This window comes from Acinonyx jubatus, chromosome B4 (assembly GCF_027475565.1).
Source record: "Acinonyx jubatus isolate Ajub_Pintada_27869175 chromosome B4, VMU_Ajub_asm_v1.0, whole genome shotgun sequence".
NCBI lineage: Eukaryota > Metazoa > Chordata > Mammalia > Carnivora > Felidae > Acinonyx > Acinonyx jubatus.
In genome coordinates, this window is record NC_069387.1 from 34,040,406 (window position 1) to 34,061,441 (window position 21,036).

The 21,036-nt window shown below is 37.1% G+C and overlaps 1 protein-coding gene and 1 pseudogene across 5 annotated transcripts in view; one reads left to right on the top strand and one right to left on the bottom strand.

Annotated features, from left to right (window-relative positions):
- Positions 1 to 21,036, bottom strand: part of LOC106965477 (chromatin remodeling regulator CECR2) — a 180,552-nt gene that overhangs the window by 57,230 nt on the left and 102,286 nt on the right. For all 5 annotated transcript variants that reach the window (XM_027073896.2, XM_053225571.1, XM_027073897.2 and 2 more), the window contains exons 3-4: positions 1,529 to 1,712; positions 187 to 326 (exon numbers count right to left, since the gene is read on the bottom strand). In XM_027073896.2, coding sequence (XP_026929697.2) covers positions 187 to 326; positions 1,529 to 1,712 — 324 coding nt within the window. The remainder of the gene's footprint in view (positions 1 to 186; positions 327 to 1,528; positions 1,713 to 21,036) is intronic.
- Positions 10,015 to 10,866, top strand: LOC106965417 (60S ribosomal protein L7-like; annotated as a pseudogene).

Below are 21,036 nucleotides of genomic sequence, written 5' to 3' on the forward strand. Positions count from 1 at the left end.
CAGAGGCTACATTATGAATTCGTTTTTATTTCTGCATGAAATAACTCTTTGCCAACTCTTTATACACATGCTGTTATATCTGACTCCTTCAGAAGAAAAAAATTTGTGCTGCAGAATTCCAATGTATTTAATTTTAATGACATTTCTGTATCGTAGCTATCCCAGCCCTGACCTCACAGATTATACCTGCTCAAAGAGAGTTCTCCATTGGATTTTCCTTGCACTGGGTCCTCCTTATACATTCGTGTTCCATAGAAATACCAATAGAGTGCCCCAGAATTGTCTTCACCCAATGGTTCCACACGGAGACTGTCTGCATCCAGACCCTTGGTTGAAGAACAGGGAAAAGAGGTTTGGGGAAGTAGGAAACAAAACAAAACGGGAAAACTAAAATGAAATTTCAAATTTATAGTCAGATAGACCTCATATTTTAAAATGCCTAAGCATCTTATGTAATGTTCAATCAGGACATCTGAAACACAGATAGAATGGGAAGACGGTACCTTCTTTGAAGAGCAGGATATGGAAATGTTTCAAATGTTTCCCACCCCCATCACTGCCCCCATTTTACCAACAAAACAAAACAACAAAAAAGGAATTTTGATGAACATATATTTGGTTTGGCCTTACTGTTATTTATGTGTGTATCCATAAAAGGAAAGACAATTATAACAGAGTAGAATCCAATGTTGTGAAAGCTTTGTCCCACGTGAGCTCTATTGCAGCTCCACCGTAACCTACAGTAACCTCTTATTCTAGCTGAGATCCAGTAATACAGCTCCCAATTTACCCCAGGCTCTGACCTATTTTGGCCTCCCCACTGCTATTGAAAATCTTGAGTCCTCAGCTAAGACTGTACTTAAATTGCACAATGATTTTATACTGAGTCCATGAGCAGGGCTGAAATGAGAAGTCATCAACACATTTAATCATTTCTGACCGAACAGGATTAGAAACTGACCTCCTATGAGTGAAAAGCAATAGCTCAAACTCTCCCTCTGAGATAGACTTCCAAAACAGATAACAGTAGAATAAGGAGAAGGGAAGAGATATTATATCTTCCTTCTCCAACGCATTTTTTGTAACATCTATGAACGTATGTATATAGTAGGGATGAAACTCACTCACTTGCATATGTGGGTTATAGTCTTTGTAGTTTTCAATAAATATTTCAATTAAATAAAATCAAATTTTAAAACTTGGGAAATAAAATTCAGTAGCTAATTTAGTTGCAATTTTGGCTGATGAAAGGGTGAATAAATAGGTGCCTGACTGTTCCTTTGTCAGCTGGAACTCAGCCACATAAAGACAAAACCAAACTAGAAATTAAACCAAAATAACATATAGTCATCTAAATGTATGGCTTGGATTGCCTTGGCTACAGTGGTCATTGCATACATTGTTAGTATTAATTAAGAGTCCCAAGACTAGGAACATAAGCCAAACTAGCTTTTCTTAACATCATCAGATTTTATATCCTGATTGTCTGCTTTTTTTGCTCTAGGAAAAGGGTTTGCCAGTTGAGCACCTTGAGAAGATCGAAGACATCATCTGCATCTAGCCGATAATCACAGAGGCGGTGTAGGATTTCCACACGAGTACGAAGGGGTAGGTCTTGGAAACTGGCTTCTCTCAGAGGGTTGGGCTTCCCTTCTTCAAGCTCCCAGCGGTAGTTGATGATGTCCTCTAGGTAGCTGTGGAATGTCTGAGGCCTAACCATACGGCCCCAAACACAAAAATACATTAGTATAAATTACAGAGGATGGGTAGGAAAGGGGGAGAGAACTGATGGCTTGATAGTTGACAAATCTTAAACAGAAAGCAGGAAGTAAAAAGGGGTCTGTCTCAAAGCCCCTTACTGAAGTTTCATGTTATTATACCATCTACTTGGACCATATACTGTCAAATTCCAAAGAAGATAAATATGGTAAGAGGGTTTCTCACAGAATAAGTTGTTGTACTTCAAACCACAAACAGCATGTTCTGGTGAAAAGATAAAAGTTCTAATAATCAATGGTATAGATTGTGAAACAGGCAAGTCTTACCTTCACTCATGCAATTAAAAAGAGACTATTAAGTTTGAATGGATAGCAGTCAAAATTAGATCTGTAACTGAGATGGCAAACAAAAAAAGAAATTCAGTGTTTGCCTAACCTAATTAATTCATATTTCAGGTTAAGAAACAAAGATGGAAAAAACTTCTCTAGAATACAAGCAGCTACTCCTATATGCAACTACAATTTTGTATTGTTACATACACTTTAAAGCTTATCACAAAATACTATATTCTAAATTTTGAAGATTAATTTTTCTACAGGAAACATTTAAGACAGTTTGATGGCAACTTAAATTTTTCTTGATTAGAGTTCGGCAATTCTATAAACTGCATTTTGATTAGTACCTAAATGTGCCTTGTATTTAATATAAAATAAAGAGCTGTTTAGTTGTTGGATGGTTATTCTATCTCTCAACTATTAACAAATCTGGGCACAATTTCACCTATTGCTTGATTAAAATTTTTTTCTCACTAAGCAAGGAGCTCTAAAGAAGTTATATGTCAATGTAATTTTAAAAAGAGGCATGTACCATGTTGACTGACAATCTGTGGTAATTATGTTTGTAGAAAAAGTCAGAGGAAATATTCATGGGAAAAAAAATCAAAGGGCCTTATGCAAATAAGAAATTAAACATTTTGCTTTTTCAAAGAGAGAAGACACTACCTCCTTACTATTGATACATCAACTGGGGAAAATGTGAACAGAGTTAGCTTATTATGCAGCAAAATACCTCCGCATATCAAGGCTCTCACAAATTTGATTTGATTGCAGCATTCACATTCAAAGCATAAGCACTGGCATATGAATACCTGCGCTTGAACCTTAGTGGGTATGGACTACTTCCTCTCTCCACTGCCTGTGAAGCTGCTACTGCCCCTTCAGGAGGGAGGAGCTGGACAAAGAATAGCTCAAACTGGCGGTAAAAAGCAGATACTGTGGCAATGGTGAATTAGAAAATAAAATGGGGCGTATTTTTAAAATTGTTTTTTTGGTAGCAAAGTGTATGAAGATTACAATTTCTTTGGTACAATAGCCCTTTACTACATGCTTTCTAGAATTAAAAAAAAAAATTGTTGTTTATTTTTGAGAGCACGTGAGAGAGACACAGTGCAAGCAAGGGAGAGGCAGAGAGGGAGAGAGATACAGAATACGAAGCAGGCTCCAAGCTCTGAGCTGTCAGTACAGAGCCTGACGTGGGGCTTGAACCCAGGAGCCATGAGACCGTGACCTGAGCTGAAGTTGAATGCTTCACCGACTGAGCTACCCAGGCACCCCTTTATAATTTCTAATGTACACATAGTACTCCAAGCAACAAGGCATGTTTTTCTTGCAGTAAAATAAAACATGGAATCTATAATACTGAGATTATTTCACCAGAACGGCAGCTTCGCTGGAGGATGTGGCAGGAGTCAGGCTGGACCAGGCTAGGGAAACTTCTAATTCCAATGTGAGGCAAAGGAAGCACCAGCATACCAGTCTTGCAAACACTGAATGTGTATAAACAGTGTTGTTCTTTGTGCCTACAATCTGTCTGAAAGCCTCTACTTGTCTCAAAGAAGTGCATGTTTGAGATTCCTTTCCAATAGCCCTATTATCCTACTCAGTTTCAATTACATTGCTTTTGCTAAAGTTTTCTTAAGACATCTCCATACCTTACCAAGAGATACTTGAGGGCTTAGAATTCAAGCTAGATAAACCGCCTCATATAAATCTATATCCCTTTCTTAAAACATCAGAAATTCAAAAGGGGGAAAAATGTTTCAAAGGCATTTAAAACAAAAAGCCTGCAGGAAGCCAAAAATCAGGCTAACACTTTCTATTTAGTGGTTCTTAATCTATAGGACATAAAGCTCTTCAAGAATTTGATTAAGACCATATACTCTCTCCCCCTGAAAAAGAGCACGCCCACAATTTTGTGTGGATGATCAGATTTTGTTTCTTGAAGAAGACTGTATAGGCACCATGCTGCTGAAAATTGCTGGAACATTCCTGACTTTTTCATCTATGTAGCTCAATGCAATTCTCTCTTAATGACTCAAATACCTCTCAACTTTCTGAAATATAATGAATTAAAATGAAATTCTGAATTATAATGAAATGTCTCAATAGAATATGGTTAACAGAAAAATCAAACTAACCAAAAGTTCTGAACACAACCAGTTTCACTTTTCTCTGGTCTGAAAAAGTTCCAAATGCTCTTAAACACCGCTCTTTTCCTTATTCCAAACTCGCAAAGTTAGCTATTTTTGAGAACCCCACCAATTAGCTTCAGACAGTATATGCTTCTGCGGGTGAGACCAATTTTGCAAGGATGGCATGACCAGAGTAAAGTATGTTAGCACAAATCTTGGCTGCTTGGAGCTGGCCTCTTGATGATGCAGGGCAACACATTTTAATATCTGCAATCTATATTAAATGATCACAGATGAAAAGAAGACTCTTGAGTTCTTTGAGGCATGTGATAGTTCTCTGAGACACGAAAGGGTATCCCACAGTCTACTTGCAGGGGAACAATTAAGACATGTCATCATGGGTAGCATAATGGAGACCTAAATGAAAAAATTACATTTCTTTCATTGGCTACAAGTATTTCTGAAGCAGATGAAATACATGTGTGAATAGTTAAGCCACATTTAACACCAAGCACTGGATTAGGAGAAAGATTTTGGTTCCAAGTGAAGCAACAAGTAAAAGGCTAAGAACATCTGAGAAACTGTTTATTCTTTTTTTTTTTTTAAATAAACTGTTTATTAAAGATCATACAAAGACACAGAACAAAAAAATTTAAATAACATATCTTTTCTAGGGCCATATAGTGGCTGCCGTACCCAAACATCCTAAAATCAACATGACAGCCAGGATAAGTTAAAAAATCATGGTAATTTTAAAGAATTTAATTAAATTAAAGAATTTAAATTTTAAATTAAAGAATTTAAATTAAAATATGAAATATATCTTTTAGCAGAGAAGCATACATATAATATAAATTTTACATGCCTTTATGATTATTTATGTTGGGTAACAAAAAAGTACTAAAAGTCAACTGGAAATCAATATGTAATAATCTTTAAAAAGACAAAATACCTTTTTTGAATGGAAGCTCGATGGGACCTTAAATATTATTGGCATTGAGAAAACTGAAGCATCAGGTAATATGTGAAAAGGCACAATAAGAATTCTGAATATCTTCTTTTTTTAAATTGATCTATCTATCTATCTATCTATCTATTGAGAGAGAGAGAGAGAGAGAGAGAGAGAGAGAGGGAGAGGAAGGGTCAGAAAGAGAGAATCCCAAGCAGGCTTCACATTGATAGCATGGAGCTCCATACAGGGTTTGAACCCACTTAACTGACTGAGCCACCCGGGTACCCCTGAATAGCTATTTATAATTTAAGGATGCATACTGCTAGCTCTAGACCCACTAAAACACACAGATACGGACACAGACACACACGCACACACACACCCAACAAAGGAAATAAAGTAACATACTAACAAAAATAACCCAAAAAGAAAGCACTGAAGGGCCAACAGAGGAACAAAATATCAGAAAGAACAAGAAAAGATGCTCAACATCATCAATCATTTGAAAATGCAAATTAAACCCACAATGAGACTAGCAGAGTGAAAATTAAAAGATGGATAATAACAAGTGCCGACTAGGATGTGGAGAAACTGGAACCCTCACATACTGTTGGTGGAATAGTAAAATGGTGCAGCCACTTTGGGAAAGTTTGGCACGGTGCTCTAAAAGTTAAACACAGGGGCAACTGGGTGGCTCAGTCGGTTGAGTGAGCGACCAATTTTGTCTCAGGTCATGATCCTCACAGTTCGAGTCCTTTTGTCAGGCTCTGTGCTGACAGCTCAGAGCCTGGAGCCCGCTTTGAGTTCTGTGTCTCCCTCTCTTTCTGCTCCTCCCCCACTCATGCTCTGTCTCTCTCTCACAAAAATGAAAACACATTAAAAAAAATTTTTTTAAAGTTAAATAAAGAATTACCATATGACTCAGACTGTTCCACTCTTAGGTATACATACTCAATAGAAATGAAAATATACATCCATACAAAAACATGTACACACATGTGCATACATAGCAGCATAATTTACAATAGCCAAAAAGCTGAAGCAGTGCAAATGTCCATGAACTGAAGGATAGATAAAATGTGTATCAATACAACAGAATATGTTTCAGCCATAAAAAGGAATGAAGTACATGATTCATGCTACAACACAGAGGAACCTTGAAAACACTGTGCTAAGTGAAAGAAGCCAAACACAAAAAGGCAAATATTATATGATAAGCCCTATAACAAATACCTAAAACAGGAAAAAACACAGAGATAAGAAGCAGTTTAGTGGTTGCCTGGGAATACAGATTGGAGGAAATGGGTTGTGGCTGCCAAGAGGTTTAAGTGTCTTTTGGGAATGATATTACACAATTCTGTGAATTGTACACAGAATTGTACACTTGAAAAAAACCAGAGGAATAAGTGGAAAACCAACCTTATCAACAATTGCATTAAATGTAAATGGAGTAAACATCCCAACTAAAAGGCAGAAATTGTCAGATGGAGTGAAAAAAACCAAGACCAACTGTAGGATATCATCTATAAAACACAATTTAAATACAAAAATACAAACAGTAGAAGGATAGAAAAAAGCAAACAGCAGGTGAAGTAAAAAGTTGGTTCCTTAAATAAATATTTGAAAAGTTGATAAACCAGCAGAAAGACTAAAGAGGGAGAGAGGAACAACAAATTATATATCAAGGACAAAAAGTGAAGTTATCACTGTAAATCACACAGAAATTAAAAGGAGAAGAGAGTATTATTAACAGCAATATGGAAATAAATTTTAAAACTTAAAGGGGTGCTTGGGTGGCTCAGTTGGTTGAGCATCTGACTTCAGCTCAGGACATGAACTTAAATTTTGTGAGTTCAAGCCCCACGTGGGCTCGCTGCTGTCAGAGTAGAGCCCACCTTGGAGCCTCTGTACCCCCACCTCCTCAGCCCCTTCCCTGATCACACTATCTCTTTCAAAAATAAATATTAAAAAAAAAAAAAAAAACTTAGATAAAATAGACAAATTCCTTGAAAAATGCCAAAACAACCTACCAAAAATTACTTAAGAAATAGAACATGTGGACAGCCTTAATCTATTAAAGAAAGGGAATCAATAATAATCAAATGCTTGCACAAAGAAAACTACAAACCCAAAGGTGGTCAATTCTTCCAAATACTCAAAGAAGTATAAAGAAATTACACCAATTCTGTCAGAAAAGAGAAGAGAATACTTTTTAATCCTTGTACCAAAATTGGACAAAGATAGAAAATAAAATTAGAACAATATTCCTCATGAACATACAGGTAAAAATCCTCAACAGATTATCAGCAAATCAAATTCAGCAATATACAAAGGGGGTCAACACTTTATACTTAATGGTGAAAGAATACTTTTCCCCTAGAATTAAAAAAATATATATTGAGTTGTCTTAGCCAGTAGAATAAGACAAGAGAGGAAGTACAAGGGACACACAGAATGGCATGGAGGAAGCAAAACTGTTTTTAATTGCAGACTAGATAAAAATCATCAGGAGTCTACAACAAAACCAGTAAAACTAAAAAGTCAATTCAGGAAGACTATAAGAACATGGTCAATATATAGAAATCTATTGTATTTTGTATATACTGGAAACAAATAACTAAAAAATAAAAATTTAAGGGGCGCCTGGATGGCTCAGTTGGTTAAGCGTCCAACTTCAGCTCAGGTCATGATCTCACAGTTCGTGAGTTCGAGCCCCACGTCAGGCTCTGTGCTGACAGCTCGGAGCCTAGAGCCTACTTCAGATTCTGTGTCTCCCTCTCTCTCTGCCCCTCCCCACTCATGCTCTGTCTCTCTGTCTTAAAAATAAATAAAACATTTTAAAAAATTTAAGAAAAAATAAAAGTTTAAGTAATTCCATTTACAGTATCATCAAAAATGTAAAATACTTAAAAGCAAACAAAAAGATGTCCAATATTTTCACACAGAACACTACAAAATATTTCTGAAACTAAAGAAGAAAAACAAATGGAGAAACAAATACAGCTTTCAAGGACAGGGAAATTCAATGCTCCTCAAAATGTCTACTGGCCTCTAGCAGGTTGCTGCCTTTTTATTTATTTTTTTGAGAAATTAACAAGCTACTTAAAAATTTATATGGGAATGCAACAAACTTGGAACAGTCGAAACAGTGAAAAAAAAAATCCCCTCCCAATAAAATTGGAGAACTTACTCTCTGGATATTCAAGACAATCTGGTATATGTGCAAATATAAGATATATTGATTTATGGAATGAGGCAAAGCCCAGAAATGGACTGAATATATATATATTCATAAGTGGGGGAAAAAATGAAAGGGTGTCTAGGTGGCTCAGTCAGTTAAGCATCTGACTTTGGCTCAGGTCACAATCCCAGGGATCTCATGGTTTGTAAATTTGAGCCTGGCATCAGGGTCTGCACGGATAGCGTAGAGCCTGCTTCGGATTCTGTCTCTCTCTTTCTCTGCCCTTCCCTGGCTCGTTCTCTCCTCTCTCTCTCAAAAATAAACATTAAGGGGGCACTTGGGTGGCTCAGTCAGTTAAACATCTGACTACCAGTTTTGGCTCAGGTCATGATCTCATGGTTCAGGAGTTCAAGCCCTGCATTGGGTTCCGTGCTCTCAGCACGGAGCCTGCTTGGGACTCTCTCCTTCGCTCTCCACCTCCCCTGTTCATCCTCTCTTGCTCTTTCTCAAAATAAATAAATAAAACTTATATATCTATACCTGTATATATATACGTGTGTGTGTGTGTGTGTATATATATATATAACATTTACCTTCTACTTCACACCCAATACAAATACGAACTCAAAGTTCATCATATTCCAACTGCAAAAAGCTAAAACTAAAACTAGAAGAAAATCCTGATGTTGAGATAGGTCCTGATTTCTTTGACAGGAAACAAAAAATATGAAACATACTTAGAAAAAACTGATAAATTGGATTTCAACAAAATACTCTGCAAAACAAATGGAAAGGCAAGCTACATACCAGGAAAAAATATTCATAACCTATTATATATCTAGTCATCAAAGTGCAAATTAAAACCACAATGAGTTATCATGTTATACCCACTAGAATTAGTAAACTTAAAAACTGGGTAAAATTAAAAGTGGCAAATGTTGGTAAAGATATGGAGCAACTGGACTGTTTATATGTTATTAGTAGGAATATTAATGTTTCAACTACTTAGAAAATAGGCAGTTTCTTAACCATATTCTTATAACATGATTTAGTAATTCCCAAGAAAAATGAAAACATATGACCACAAAAACATTTGTATGCAAATGTTTATAGTTGCTTTACTCATCATAGACCAGAAGGAACATACAAGTCCATCAACTAGTGAACAGGTAAACAAATTGTGACATTTCCTTTCACAATGGAATACAATTTAGACTCCCCCTCTTCAAAAAGGAGAAAATTACTGATAGAAACAGCAGTGTCAACAAATATCACACAGACGTTATGCTAAGAAATTAGACACGAGTATATACTGTATAGTCTCACTCATATAAAATTCTAGAATAAGGTAAAACTTAATCTATAGTGATAAAAAATCAGATCACTGGTTGCCTGGGGTGCAACGTGGGGGAGGCGGGCAGCGTAGATTTAGTGGCAAAGTGCACCTTCTGCAGAGGTGGAAATGTCCTGTCATCTTGAGTAAGATGGTGAAAACATGGTGTATTCATTTGTCCACAAAAAACCTGTACACTTAAACTGTGTGAATTTTATTGTATCTAAATTATAGCTTAATAAAGAGGAGCTAAATTGACTCATTTCACAGAAGTATTGTAATTTCCAAAAAGATAAATAATATTTCTACAGAGGGTAGATAAGACCTCTAAATATTAAATGTTTAAGAGTTTTTAGAGAATCTATTACAGAACTTCCTTTTTCTGGCTGGAACCATGGAGGGTGCAGAAGAGAAGAAAAAGAAAGCTCCTACTGTGCCAGAAACTCTTAAGAAAAAGCGAAGGAATTTCGCAGAGTTGAAGATCAAGCATCTGAGAAAGAAGTTTGCCCAAAAGATGCTTCAAATGGCAAGGAGGAAGGTTATTTATGAAAAAGCTAAGCATTAACCACAAGGAATACAGGCAGATGTACAGAACTGAGATTCGAATGGCTAGACTGGCAAGAAAAATTGGCAACTTCTACGTACCTACGGAACCCAAATTGGCATTTGTCATTAGGATCAGAGGTATCAATGGTGTGAGCCCAAAGGTTCGAAAGGTGTTGCAGCTTCTTCGCCTTCACCAGATCTTCAATGGCACCTTTGTTAAACTCAACAAAGCTTCAGTTAACATGTTAAGGATTGTGGAACCATATATAGCATGGAGGTACCCAAACCTGAAGTCAGTGAATGAACTGACCTACAAGTGTGGTTATGGCAAAATCAACAAGAAGCAAATTGTCCTGACAGATAACACATCGATCACTCGATCTCTTGGTAAATACGGCATCATCTGCATGCAGGATCTGATTCATGAGATCTATACTGTTGGAAAACATTTCAAAGAAGCAAACAACTTTTTTGGCCCTTCAAGTTATCTTCTCCACGAGGGGGAATGAAAAAGAAGACCACCCATTTTGTAGAAGGTGGAGATGCTGACAACAGGGAAGACCAGATCAATAGGCTTATTAGAAGAATGAACTAAGGTATCTACCGTGATTATTTTTGTAATCTGGTCAGTTAATAAATGACTATTTTCAAATTAAAAAAGAGAATCTATTACATAAAGTTAGGTACAGAATTAACCCCCAGAAGCAAAATGTGTAATTGTTATGAGTTTCCACTTTGAGTGGAAACCACAAGAAAGCGAAACAAAGACCACTCTGAAACACAAATTAGTCTAGATTATCTAAAAAGCACTCTACTAAAGATGATAAAAGGAAAAAATCTTTTGGTGTCAAATATCATCACAATGAGCATTTGATGGGGGATATTTTTATAAAGCTTAAAGACATTGCTCAAGACACTGAAGCAATCTTATCTTCACTTTGACAGCTAAGAGCAAACCAGAAGTTCCTGATTTCCAATCCCTTGCTCAATTACGGTAGGCTACTTCCCAATGAAGAAAAAGAACTGTTGCTTAGAGCAAGTAGTTGAAGAATCACTTTAAATGCCTACAGTTTTTATTGATACAGGCTCATAAAATCAACTGGCTAGAATTGCAATTCCAGGGAGACTAACAGGAGGAAAAGTACATAGTGTTTCAAAAGCCATAACAAGTATGTCACCAACTCAAAGTATGTTACTCTGCTTTTAAGTTTATATACTGAAGGGGATAAATCAGTAGAGAAAGTGCAAAAACAAAACAAAATAAGTAAGAACCCATGTGTCCACCATCAAGCTTGAGAAAAAGAAAATTAGCAGTTCCTTAGATCTGTGGCACTGTGAGGATGGTCCTGGACCAGCACATTAGCATCATCTGGAACTTGTAAAGAATGCAAAGTCTCAGCCAGATTCCAACCTACTGAATTAGGTAAAGAATGCAAATTCTCAGGGCACCTGGGTGGCTCAGTCGGTTAAGCGTCTGACTTTGGCTCAGGTCATGATCTCGCGGTCTGTGAGTTCGAGCCCCGCGTCAGGCTCTGGGCTGACCGCTCAGAGCCTGGAGCCTGTTTCCAATTCTGTGTCTCCCTTTCTCTCTGACCCTCCCCCATTCATGCTCTGTCTCTCCCTGTCTCAAAAATAAATAAACATTAAAAAAAAAAAAGAATGCAAATTCTCAGCAGATTCCAACCTACTGAATTAGATAGCCGTGGGGCCAGCAATCTATCTTTTTAACAAGTCCTCTAATTGATTCTGATGTTCCCTAAGGTTTAAGAATCACTACTTTAGATGTTATTACCATTTATGCTTATCCCTAGCTACAGTATTCTCCCTTCCAACCAGGTAGAATCACTTTCCTGAATTGTGTTAATCATTCCCTTGATTTTCTTTATAAGTTTCCTACATATATTTATCCTTATTTAGTTTTTCTTGTTTGACATTTATAAAAACATAATCACTGGTACATATGCTTCTGTGATTTATTTGCTCAACATTATTTTCTGGCCTGATTTATCCATGGTTATGTATAGAGCTGTGCTTTGGCTGCCCTTGGCTCCTAGAGGCCACTACAGTTCTTAGTCATGTGAGCTTTCCCAACATGGTTGCTTACTTCATCAAAGCAATAAAGAGAGTCTCTAGAGCACCTGATAGCAAGATGAAGTCCTATATGGTATGAAATAATCAGCAAAGTGACATCCCATCAGTGTTGCCACATTTTATCGGTTAGGAGCAGATGCTACCCCACACTCAAAGGGAAGGAATCACACAAAGACACAGAATTTCTGAGGACCTACTCAGAGTCGAACTGCCAAGTCCACTACCCATTCAGATGCAGCAGTCCTGTCTTTGTGGTTTCACATTCCAGTTTCAGTAACCTGAGGTCCAAGCTGATGAAACTCCTTCTGACTTATCAACAGTAGCCTTAATGCTACATCAAAATGCCTACATCATTCACCTCATTTCATCTCATAGTTTAGGCATTTTATCATCTCACATCATCATGGTTAGTACAGAAGTATAATACACTGTAAGTACAGTACAGTGAGACACTTTGAGAGTGTGTGTGTGCATATTTAACTTTCATCACAGAAGATTGTTAGAATTGTTCTATTTTATTTTTATTGTTGTCAATAAACTGTGCCTAATTTTTAAGTATTTATCTAAATTTCAGTTTTTACTGTGCCTAATTTAGAAATTAAAGTTTATCATAAGTATGTGTAGGAAAAAATACAGAATATACAGGATTCAATACTAGCCAGTTTCAGGCATCCACTGGGGGTCCTGGAACGTCCCTCTGCAGATGAGGGACTACTACTTACTGTACCACTCTTCCTTGGCAACAAAGTGAACAAATTCCTGAAAAACTTCTGAACTGAGACTTTATTCTAAATGTCTCTCAGATACAACAAATTACTAAACACAGTTCTAACTAACACAAAGCCAAACCAAAGATTTGCAAACGAATCCTGTTGTATGATGCAGAAAATATTTAGACATATATGAGAGCAAATATTACAATAGCATACAATGGAACACATGTGAAAGTGACAGTCATGACTTGGGTACAGTTTTGCTGCTTACTTTAGTTTCCTCATGGATTAAAAAAACAAAGTATGGGGCACCTGGGTGTCTCAGTCGGTTAAGCGTCCGACTTCGGCTCAGGTCATGACCTCACGGTTTGTGAGTTCGAGCCCCACATCGGGCTCTGTGCAGTCTGCTTCGGATTCTGTGTCTCCCTCTCTCTGTTCCTCCTCCACTCGCACTCTGTCTCTCTCTCTCTCAAAAATAAAGATTAAAAAAAAAAATTAAAAAAAAAAAAACAAATTACACCAGATGATACGAGATTTGAAAACCTCTTAAAGCAGAGGTCCCCAGAGACAATTCACATGGTCCATGAAGCTAAGAAAATATTTTTATTTTACTAACCTATAACAGAAATTTTACATTCTGCTCAATTGTAAATGTAGGCAACAAAATAGTAGCATGAGTATTTTTTGTCAAAAGAAATCAGGTATTTTTGTATCACATTACAGATACTGTAAATATCCCAAAATAAACATTTGTAATCATGAATACTTGGAAGATAGTAATCTTGAGAAATAAAGCCTGCTGCTAGATTATGTTAATGAGTTAACAAAAAAATACATTACTGTATCAAAAATTTGTTTCATTAAACTTTACTATCCATATTTCAGTATATTTGGATCCTATTGTAATTCTATTTATTTTATGATTTCAAATCATATTCTTAGATATAGACTTCATTAGAATGCCAAAGAAGTACATAGTTCAAAATAGTTAAAAATCCTGTTTTAGATGAAAACCTGTAATGTTTTTCTTTTAATTCCTTTATAGAATGGGGCTGTGGGTTAGAGCTGGAGGTCTGGGATCACACTGCTAAGGGCCAAATCTATCCTATATCAATTACCAGCTGTGTAACCTTGGACAAGTTATTTAACCTCTCTGTGCCTCAAACTCATCATCCTTAATAGATGAGAAAGGAATTTATATTAGGCATCATAAGGATTCAATAAAAGTTCCTGAAAAGCATTTGCAGCATTGGCTAGGACAGTAAGGATAAACAAACAAGCATTATTCTATCCTGTAAAGGCAAGAATCTCAGTTTGCAGAACGCAATGAAAAACAAATGTGGGTTCCGTATGCTAGTTTAAAGGTTAGAATGAGTTAGTGGAAACTAGAATAGTAATCATTTTTAGTTTTCTAAAAACAGGAGCTGGCAAACTATGGGTTGTGTGCCCAATCTGGCCTGCCTGTCTTTTTCGCTGCTGTTTTTTTTAAACAACCTGTAAGCTAAGAATGTAAAAAACCATCCTTTTGTAAATGCTTTGGGGGGAAAAAATCAAAACAATACTATTTCATGGCATGTGAAAATGTTATAAAATTCAAATTTCAATGTACATAAAGTTCTAAAAATGCCACAGCCCCAATCAGTCATTTAGGCACCGCTTCTGCACTACAGGGTGGAGTGGTTCCAACAGATCATGTGATATACACAAAGCCCAAAATATCTATTCTCTGGGCCTTTACAGAAAAAGTCTGCTGACCCCAGTTTCAAAACATGCAAACCATAATAGATAAGAGATGGAAAGCTGCTTGAACCAATGTCTGCTTTCTACTCAGCACGTGTAGAAACTCATGAAAATGTTTCTACATACATTGATACAATAAATTGGTATTTATTAGTAGCTTGAAACTGTTTTAAGGCTTCTTATAAATTATTTCATTTAAGCCTCACAATAACTTTAGTACTGTTCTCATTCTGAGATGAGGCAAGTTATACATGAAGAGATTAAGCAGCTGTCTTACCTCCACATATCAGGTAAATCTCAGAACCAGAAAAGCCAAAGACTTCATTTGTCAAACTTCCCTTTAGGATGAGATGAAAGTAAAACTTCAGAAAGCATGTATTCACTCTAACTGCTAGTGGATACCACTCGTGGGACAAAAGGACCATCACTTTGGGCAATTCCTCTCAATGGAAAAAGTAAAACCCATTGTAGCATTTTTTTTAAATGTTTATTTATTTTTGAGACAGAAGAGTGTGAGCAGGGAAGGGACAGAGAGAGAAGGATACAGAGGATCAGAAGCAGGCTCTGCACTGTCAGCAGAGAACGCAATCAAGGCTTGAACTCAGGAACCTCGAGATCAGCACCTGAGGTGAAGTTGGACGCTTAACCAACTAAGCCATCCAGGTGCCCCGTAGTGTACTTTCTAGTCTGGGTGCTCATTATACAGGTGTGTTCTGTAAGTAAGTATTCACTTAACTGTAGAACTACAGAATACACATTTTTCTGTGTGTATATTATATATCAATAATAACAAGTTTTTAAAAGGCTGAGGTCAGAGTCTCATTCCAGAACAATTAATTCAGAAATCTCTGGGCTGCCAGTCCCCAAATTTATCTGGCCATCCAGGAATATTTTTATTTCATCTGTACTTACACAGATAAAATTAACTGATTGTTTTCCACAATACTCTGACATCTTATAGGTGTGTTTAGCAGAATGTGGTTTGAAAAATGCTGGAAAACTGCTTGCCTCCCTGCCCCAGCATAGAACAGCAGGTTCTGCTTTGTCAGGAAGAACTCTTCATCACTACTGGTAGGACCTGTGCTTCCCCCACACCCCCCTACCAAAGGACGATGAATATTAAGAGGACTGAGAGCCCTGGGCTCTTTTTCCCTTCTGTCCATCTGAGACTCTCTTTCATATTTTCCTTCAGTAGCAGAAAAGTCAAAGAAGTAGCTGCTGGCAAAAGGGGAGGGGAAAAACTCCTTTCTTTCTTACCCGTTACAAGTATTTGAAATTTTATGAAATCTGACTGAGGCCTTTTTTTTTTTTTAAAGAAATTAATCCCTCATTTCAAAAGAAATCATTTAGGAGTAACTGATACACTGTTGTGATAAGGAGGAAAAGTATTTATAAAAGCTGCTATAATTCAGCACTGTGGAAGAGGAGCAGGCAATGCACTTTTCCTACTTCTGGCCTCTGTGCGGTCTTACAAAGGCATAAACTGTGGAGAGGACGTATAAGAAACAGATGACAGAATGAAACTGGGCATTTGCATGTGACTGGTGAGCCAATACAGTTTTGAGGAGAAAAATACATTCTGAAATCTATAAATGCTATTTTTACCTCTAGGTATATATACTTATGTGACAAATAAAACCTAGTCTGTACAGCTCATCCTGTACCTACCCCATCTTCAGGAAGGGGATGGGGATGCCTACTCTATACTATGTTTGGTGATTTTTTTTTTTATATTATATTTTTGAAATTTTATTGTTTTTTTTTAATTTGAATTCCAGTATAGTTAACATAGGGTGTCGTATTAGTTTTAGGTGTACAATATGGTGATTCAGTAATTCTAAACATTACTCAGTGCTCATCATGGTAAGTGTGCTTTTAATCCTCATCAACATTTTCACCCATCCCCCACTCACCTCCCATCCAGTAACCATCAGTTTGTTCTCTATAGTTAAGAGTCAGTTTGTCTCTCCTCTTTTTTTCTTCCTTTGTTTCTTAAATTTCACATATGAGTGAAATCATAGGATATTTGTTTTCTGACTGACTTATTCCACTTAGCATTATACTTTCTAGATCCACTGAATTGTTGCAAATGGCAAGATTTCATTCTTTTTATGGCTGAATATTCCAGTGTGTGCGCGCGCGCGCGTGTATATATATATATATATATATATATATATATATGCCTGCCCCAATTTGCATTCTCACCAATAGTTCCATTTTCTCCACATCCTCAACAACACTTGTTTCATGAAAAAAAAATTTTTTAATACTGCAAAAATGCATTAGTTTTATGTTAAGAAAAAATATGAAAGGGTCTGAGTTATAGGCCTAAAATTCAGATTCTAATATTCAAACTCTTGTTCTTTCAATTCTTTGTGGCAATCATTCACCTTCTAAAAAAAATTTTTTTTTAACGTGTATTTATTTTTGAGTGAGAGATAGGCAGAACATGAACAGGGGAGAGGCAAGTGAGAAACACAGAATCTGAAGCAGGCTCCAGGGCTCTGAGCTGTCAGCACAGAGCCCAACGCGGGGTTCAAACTCACAGACTGTGAGATCATGACCTGAGCCGAAGTCAGATGCTTAACTGACTGGGCCACCCAGGTGCCCCAGGAATTATTCACCTTCTAAATAGCACATGACCTGATAAATAAACTGTCTGGATTATGTTTCCTTCCCTGTAAAATGGACCTTATTAATCTAGATGACTTCACACCATCTCCTCTTTACCTCACAAGAAGACTGAAAAAAGTGAAATGAACCCAAGTGAAAATATAATGAATGATGAGAAAAGGTAGATTCTAAATTAAATACCATTATTTTATATATAACCATTATTTTCAAAGTAATTATGTTTATAGGAAAGTATTTACATACTTTTATCAAAGTAATTACATACTTTTCTATAATTTTTGGTGGAGACTTATGGTAAATACAGGAGGAATAAAATTAAATGAAGAACAAGTTGGTTACAGCCATTTATTTTACAAAGGGGCAAGTCAAGGGGCGCCTGGGTGGCTCAGTCGGTTAAGCGTCCGACTTCAGCTCAGGTCACGATCTCGAGGTCCGCGAGTTCGAGCCCCGCGTCGGGCTCTGGGCTGATGGCTCAGAGCCTGAAGCCTGCTTCTGATTCTGTGTCTCCCTCTCTCTCTGCCCCTCCCCCGTTCATGCTGTGTCTCTCTCTGTCTCAAAAATAAATAAATGTTAAAAAAAAAAAAACAAAAACAATGGGGCAAGTCAAAATCTCTCATTAATAATTCACATATATGATTCTTATATGTTTATATATGATATGATTCATATATATAATTCAAATGCACACACATATATATAAGATCCATTAATACTAAATATGATTATGCAAAAATCAATTAATTGGTTCTTGTCCACAAAAAATCCATCAAACTACCCACACAATTTATGAAATATTAATAACTAAGTAAATGTAATTAGATGCAAGCATACATACATCTTACCATTATTTTTTTTTAATTTTTTTAATGTTTATTAATTTTTCAGAGAGAGAGAGAGAGAGAGAGAGTGAGTGAGCAATGGGCAGAGAGAGAGAGGGGGACACAGTATCTGAAGCAGGCTCCGGGCTCTGAGCTGTCAGCACAGAGCCTGATGCGGGGCTCGAACTCATGAACAGTGGGATCATGACCTGAGCTGAAGTCGTACACTTAACCGACTGAGCCACCCAGGTGCCCCCATCTTACCATTATTATTTAGTTTTGTTCTGGAAGATCTGGTCAATATGATAAAAACATGTATAGCAGGCAGCCTTTAAGAGGCCCAGAATGATTTCTGCCTCCTGGTATTCATCCCCTTGTACAATCCTTTCCCTTTAAGTGTGACAGACTGTCTATATCTTGCCTGTGATCGACAGAATATGGCAAAAGGATGTCACTCCCATGATTATAGCAGATAAGACTCTCTATTTTCCTGCTAGCCTTGAACACGAACAGCCATGAAGAGGCCACTTGGAAAAAAACTGTGGGTGACCTGTGGGAGCTGACAGCAGCTCCCAGTCAACAGCCAGCAAGAAAATGAGGACCTCAGTCCTACAACTGCAAGGAGAGGACTCTGCCGTCAACCTGACTGAACTCGGACTGCTCCCTAGGTAAGGCTCCAAATTAGAATACGGCCCGGCTGACACCCTGACTGTAGCCCTGTGAGAAACTGAGCAGACAGTCCGGGTGAGCCCCACGCAGACTTCTGACCTATAAAACTTTGAGATAATAAATGGATTTTTTAAGCTACTAAGTTTGGAGAAATTTGTTATGCAGCAACATAAAACAAATACGTGGATCCTTGCTCCAGTCAAGCCTTGAGAGGACTGTAATCCTATTCAAGGTCCTGGGTATCTGGATGCAGTTTTGTAAGTGATCTTATGTTAGACACACCCAGCTAAGCTGCAGCCAGATTCTTAACCCACAGAAACTGTGATATAATAATATTTTGTGGTTTTTAAGTTGGTAAATTTTAGGGTAATTTGTTACATCATAGTGGATAACTAGTACAGCATAAAAGAGACAAGAAATAAAAACACCAAAAGGAAAGAGGGATGATAATTCTAGAAAATCAGAAGAGAAGCAACTTAAAAAATAATCAGGATCAATAAACTGGGCATATTCAAGATCTATTCAGAAGAATATATTTCCAAAGTACTTATAGTGTGAATGGGATTCTACTCTTAATGGCAACAAAAATTAAGATAGCCAGGTATGTTACCTGACATAGATGAATCAGGCTATACAATTTTACTGGGTAATAGAGTCTGAATAAAAAAGCAATCTCAATATTGTGAAGAGGTCAATTCTGCTTGAATTTACTCATAGGTTTATTTGACTCTAATCAATATAAAGGGATTTCTTACAGAACATGATGAGATAAAGTAATCATTTTCCAGAAGAATGAAGAAGCAAGATTAGTAAAGACAAAATTTATTCTATTTTTTGTAAATAGATTTTTTAAAGTTTACTTATTTTGAGAAAAAGAGGAGAGAGAGAGAGAGAGAGAGAGACAGAGAGAGAGAGAAAATGAGTGGGGGAGGAGCAGAGAGAGAAGGAGAAAGAGAGGGAGAGAGAATCCCATGCAGGCTCCATGCTGTCAGCACAGAGCCCGATGTGAGGCCTGAACTCACAAACTGTGACATCATGACCTGAGTCAAAACCAAGAGCTGGACGCTTAACCAAGCCACCCACACGCCTCAAGACAATTTTTAAATAGAGGAATTAGAGGGACTATCCTCTTTGAACATTAAAATATAATATAAAGGAATAATCACTCATGTTATTAGTTGTTGTGTCCAGATGATATCCCTGTTTCATACAGATAATGTTACTTCATCCTTAACAATAATCCAACAAGTAGATACTATCATTAAACACATTTTATACATGAAAAAACTGAGGGGAAGCTCACAAAACTAGTGAAAATATTAGGGACACACAGTGTGGTATCAGAGCCAAAAGAGACTGACAGGTACAATTACAAAGAACCAAGAAGATTCTAACATGAGCAAAAACTTAGTAAAAGATCAAAGAGATATCACACCAACAGGGATGAGGAGATTTATTCCATAAATGATGAGATGACTTTAGCTATTTAAATGTTTAACCACAGACTGTCCCCTCTGCCTCCACTGTCACACATTGAAGACCATAGTCTCCACAAGAGATAGGACACTGTTTTATCCTACTAGCACCTAGGGGCTGGCATGTTATGGGCAATGTCCAGCACTAGCAAGGGTAAAGGAAGACTCTCGTGCAAGAGTGAAACAGAAGAGCCAAGAGGAGGAAAGCCTCACAAAATTTTTTTTTTTAATTTACTGTTTATAATTTTTGAGAGAGAGAGAGAGAGAGAGACAGCAAGCAGGGAAGGGGAAGAGAGAGAGTGAGACGCAGAATCGGAAGCAGGCTCCAGGCTCTGAGCGCTCAGGACAGAGCCTGACGCAGGGCTTGAACTCACAAACTGCGAGATCATAATCTGAGCTATCATAGACCGTCCAACCGACTGAGCCACCCAGGCACCCCCAAGCCTCACAAATTTTAAGTGAGCATTTCTTTTCCCTGATCTTAAATCAACACACCAGTAAAATGACCCAAGCATACAACAAGAAGTTCAAGTATACAAGGATTTCAAATGTGCCCAATAAACCTTAAGAAAAGATATTGAGCATGTGAAGACTGATCAATGAAATGCAAATTAAAACAACTTTATACCTATTGGACTGGTCAAGATTAGAGACATCAAGTCCAGTTAATTTTAGCTTCATAACAGTCCCTCTTT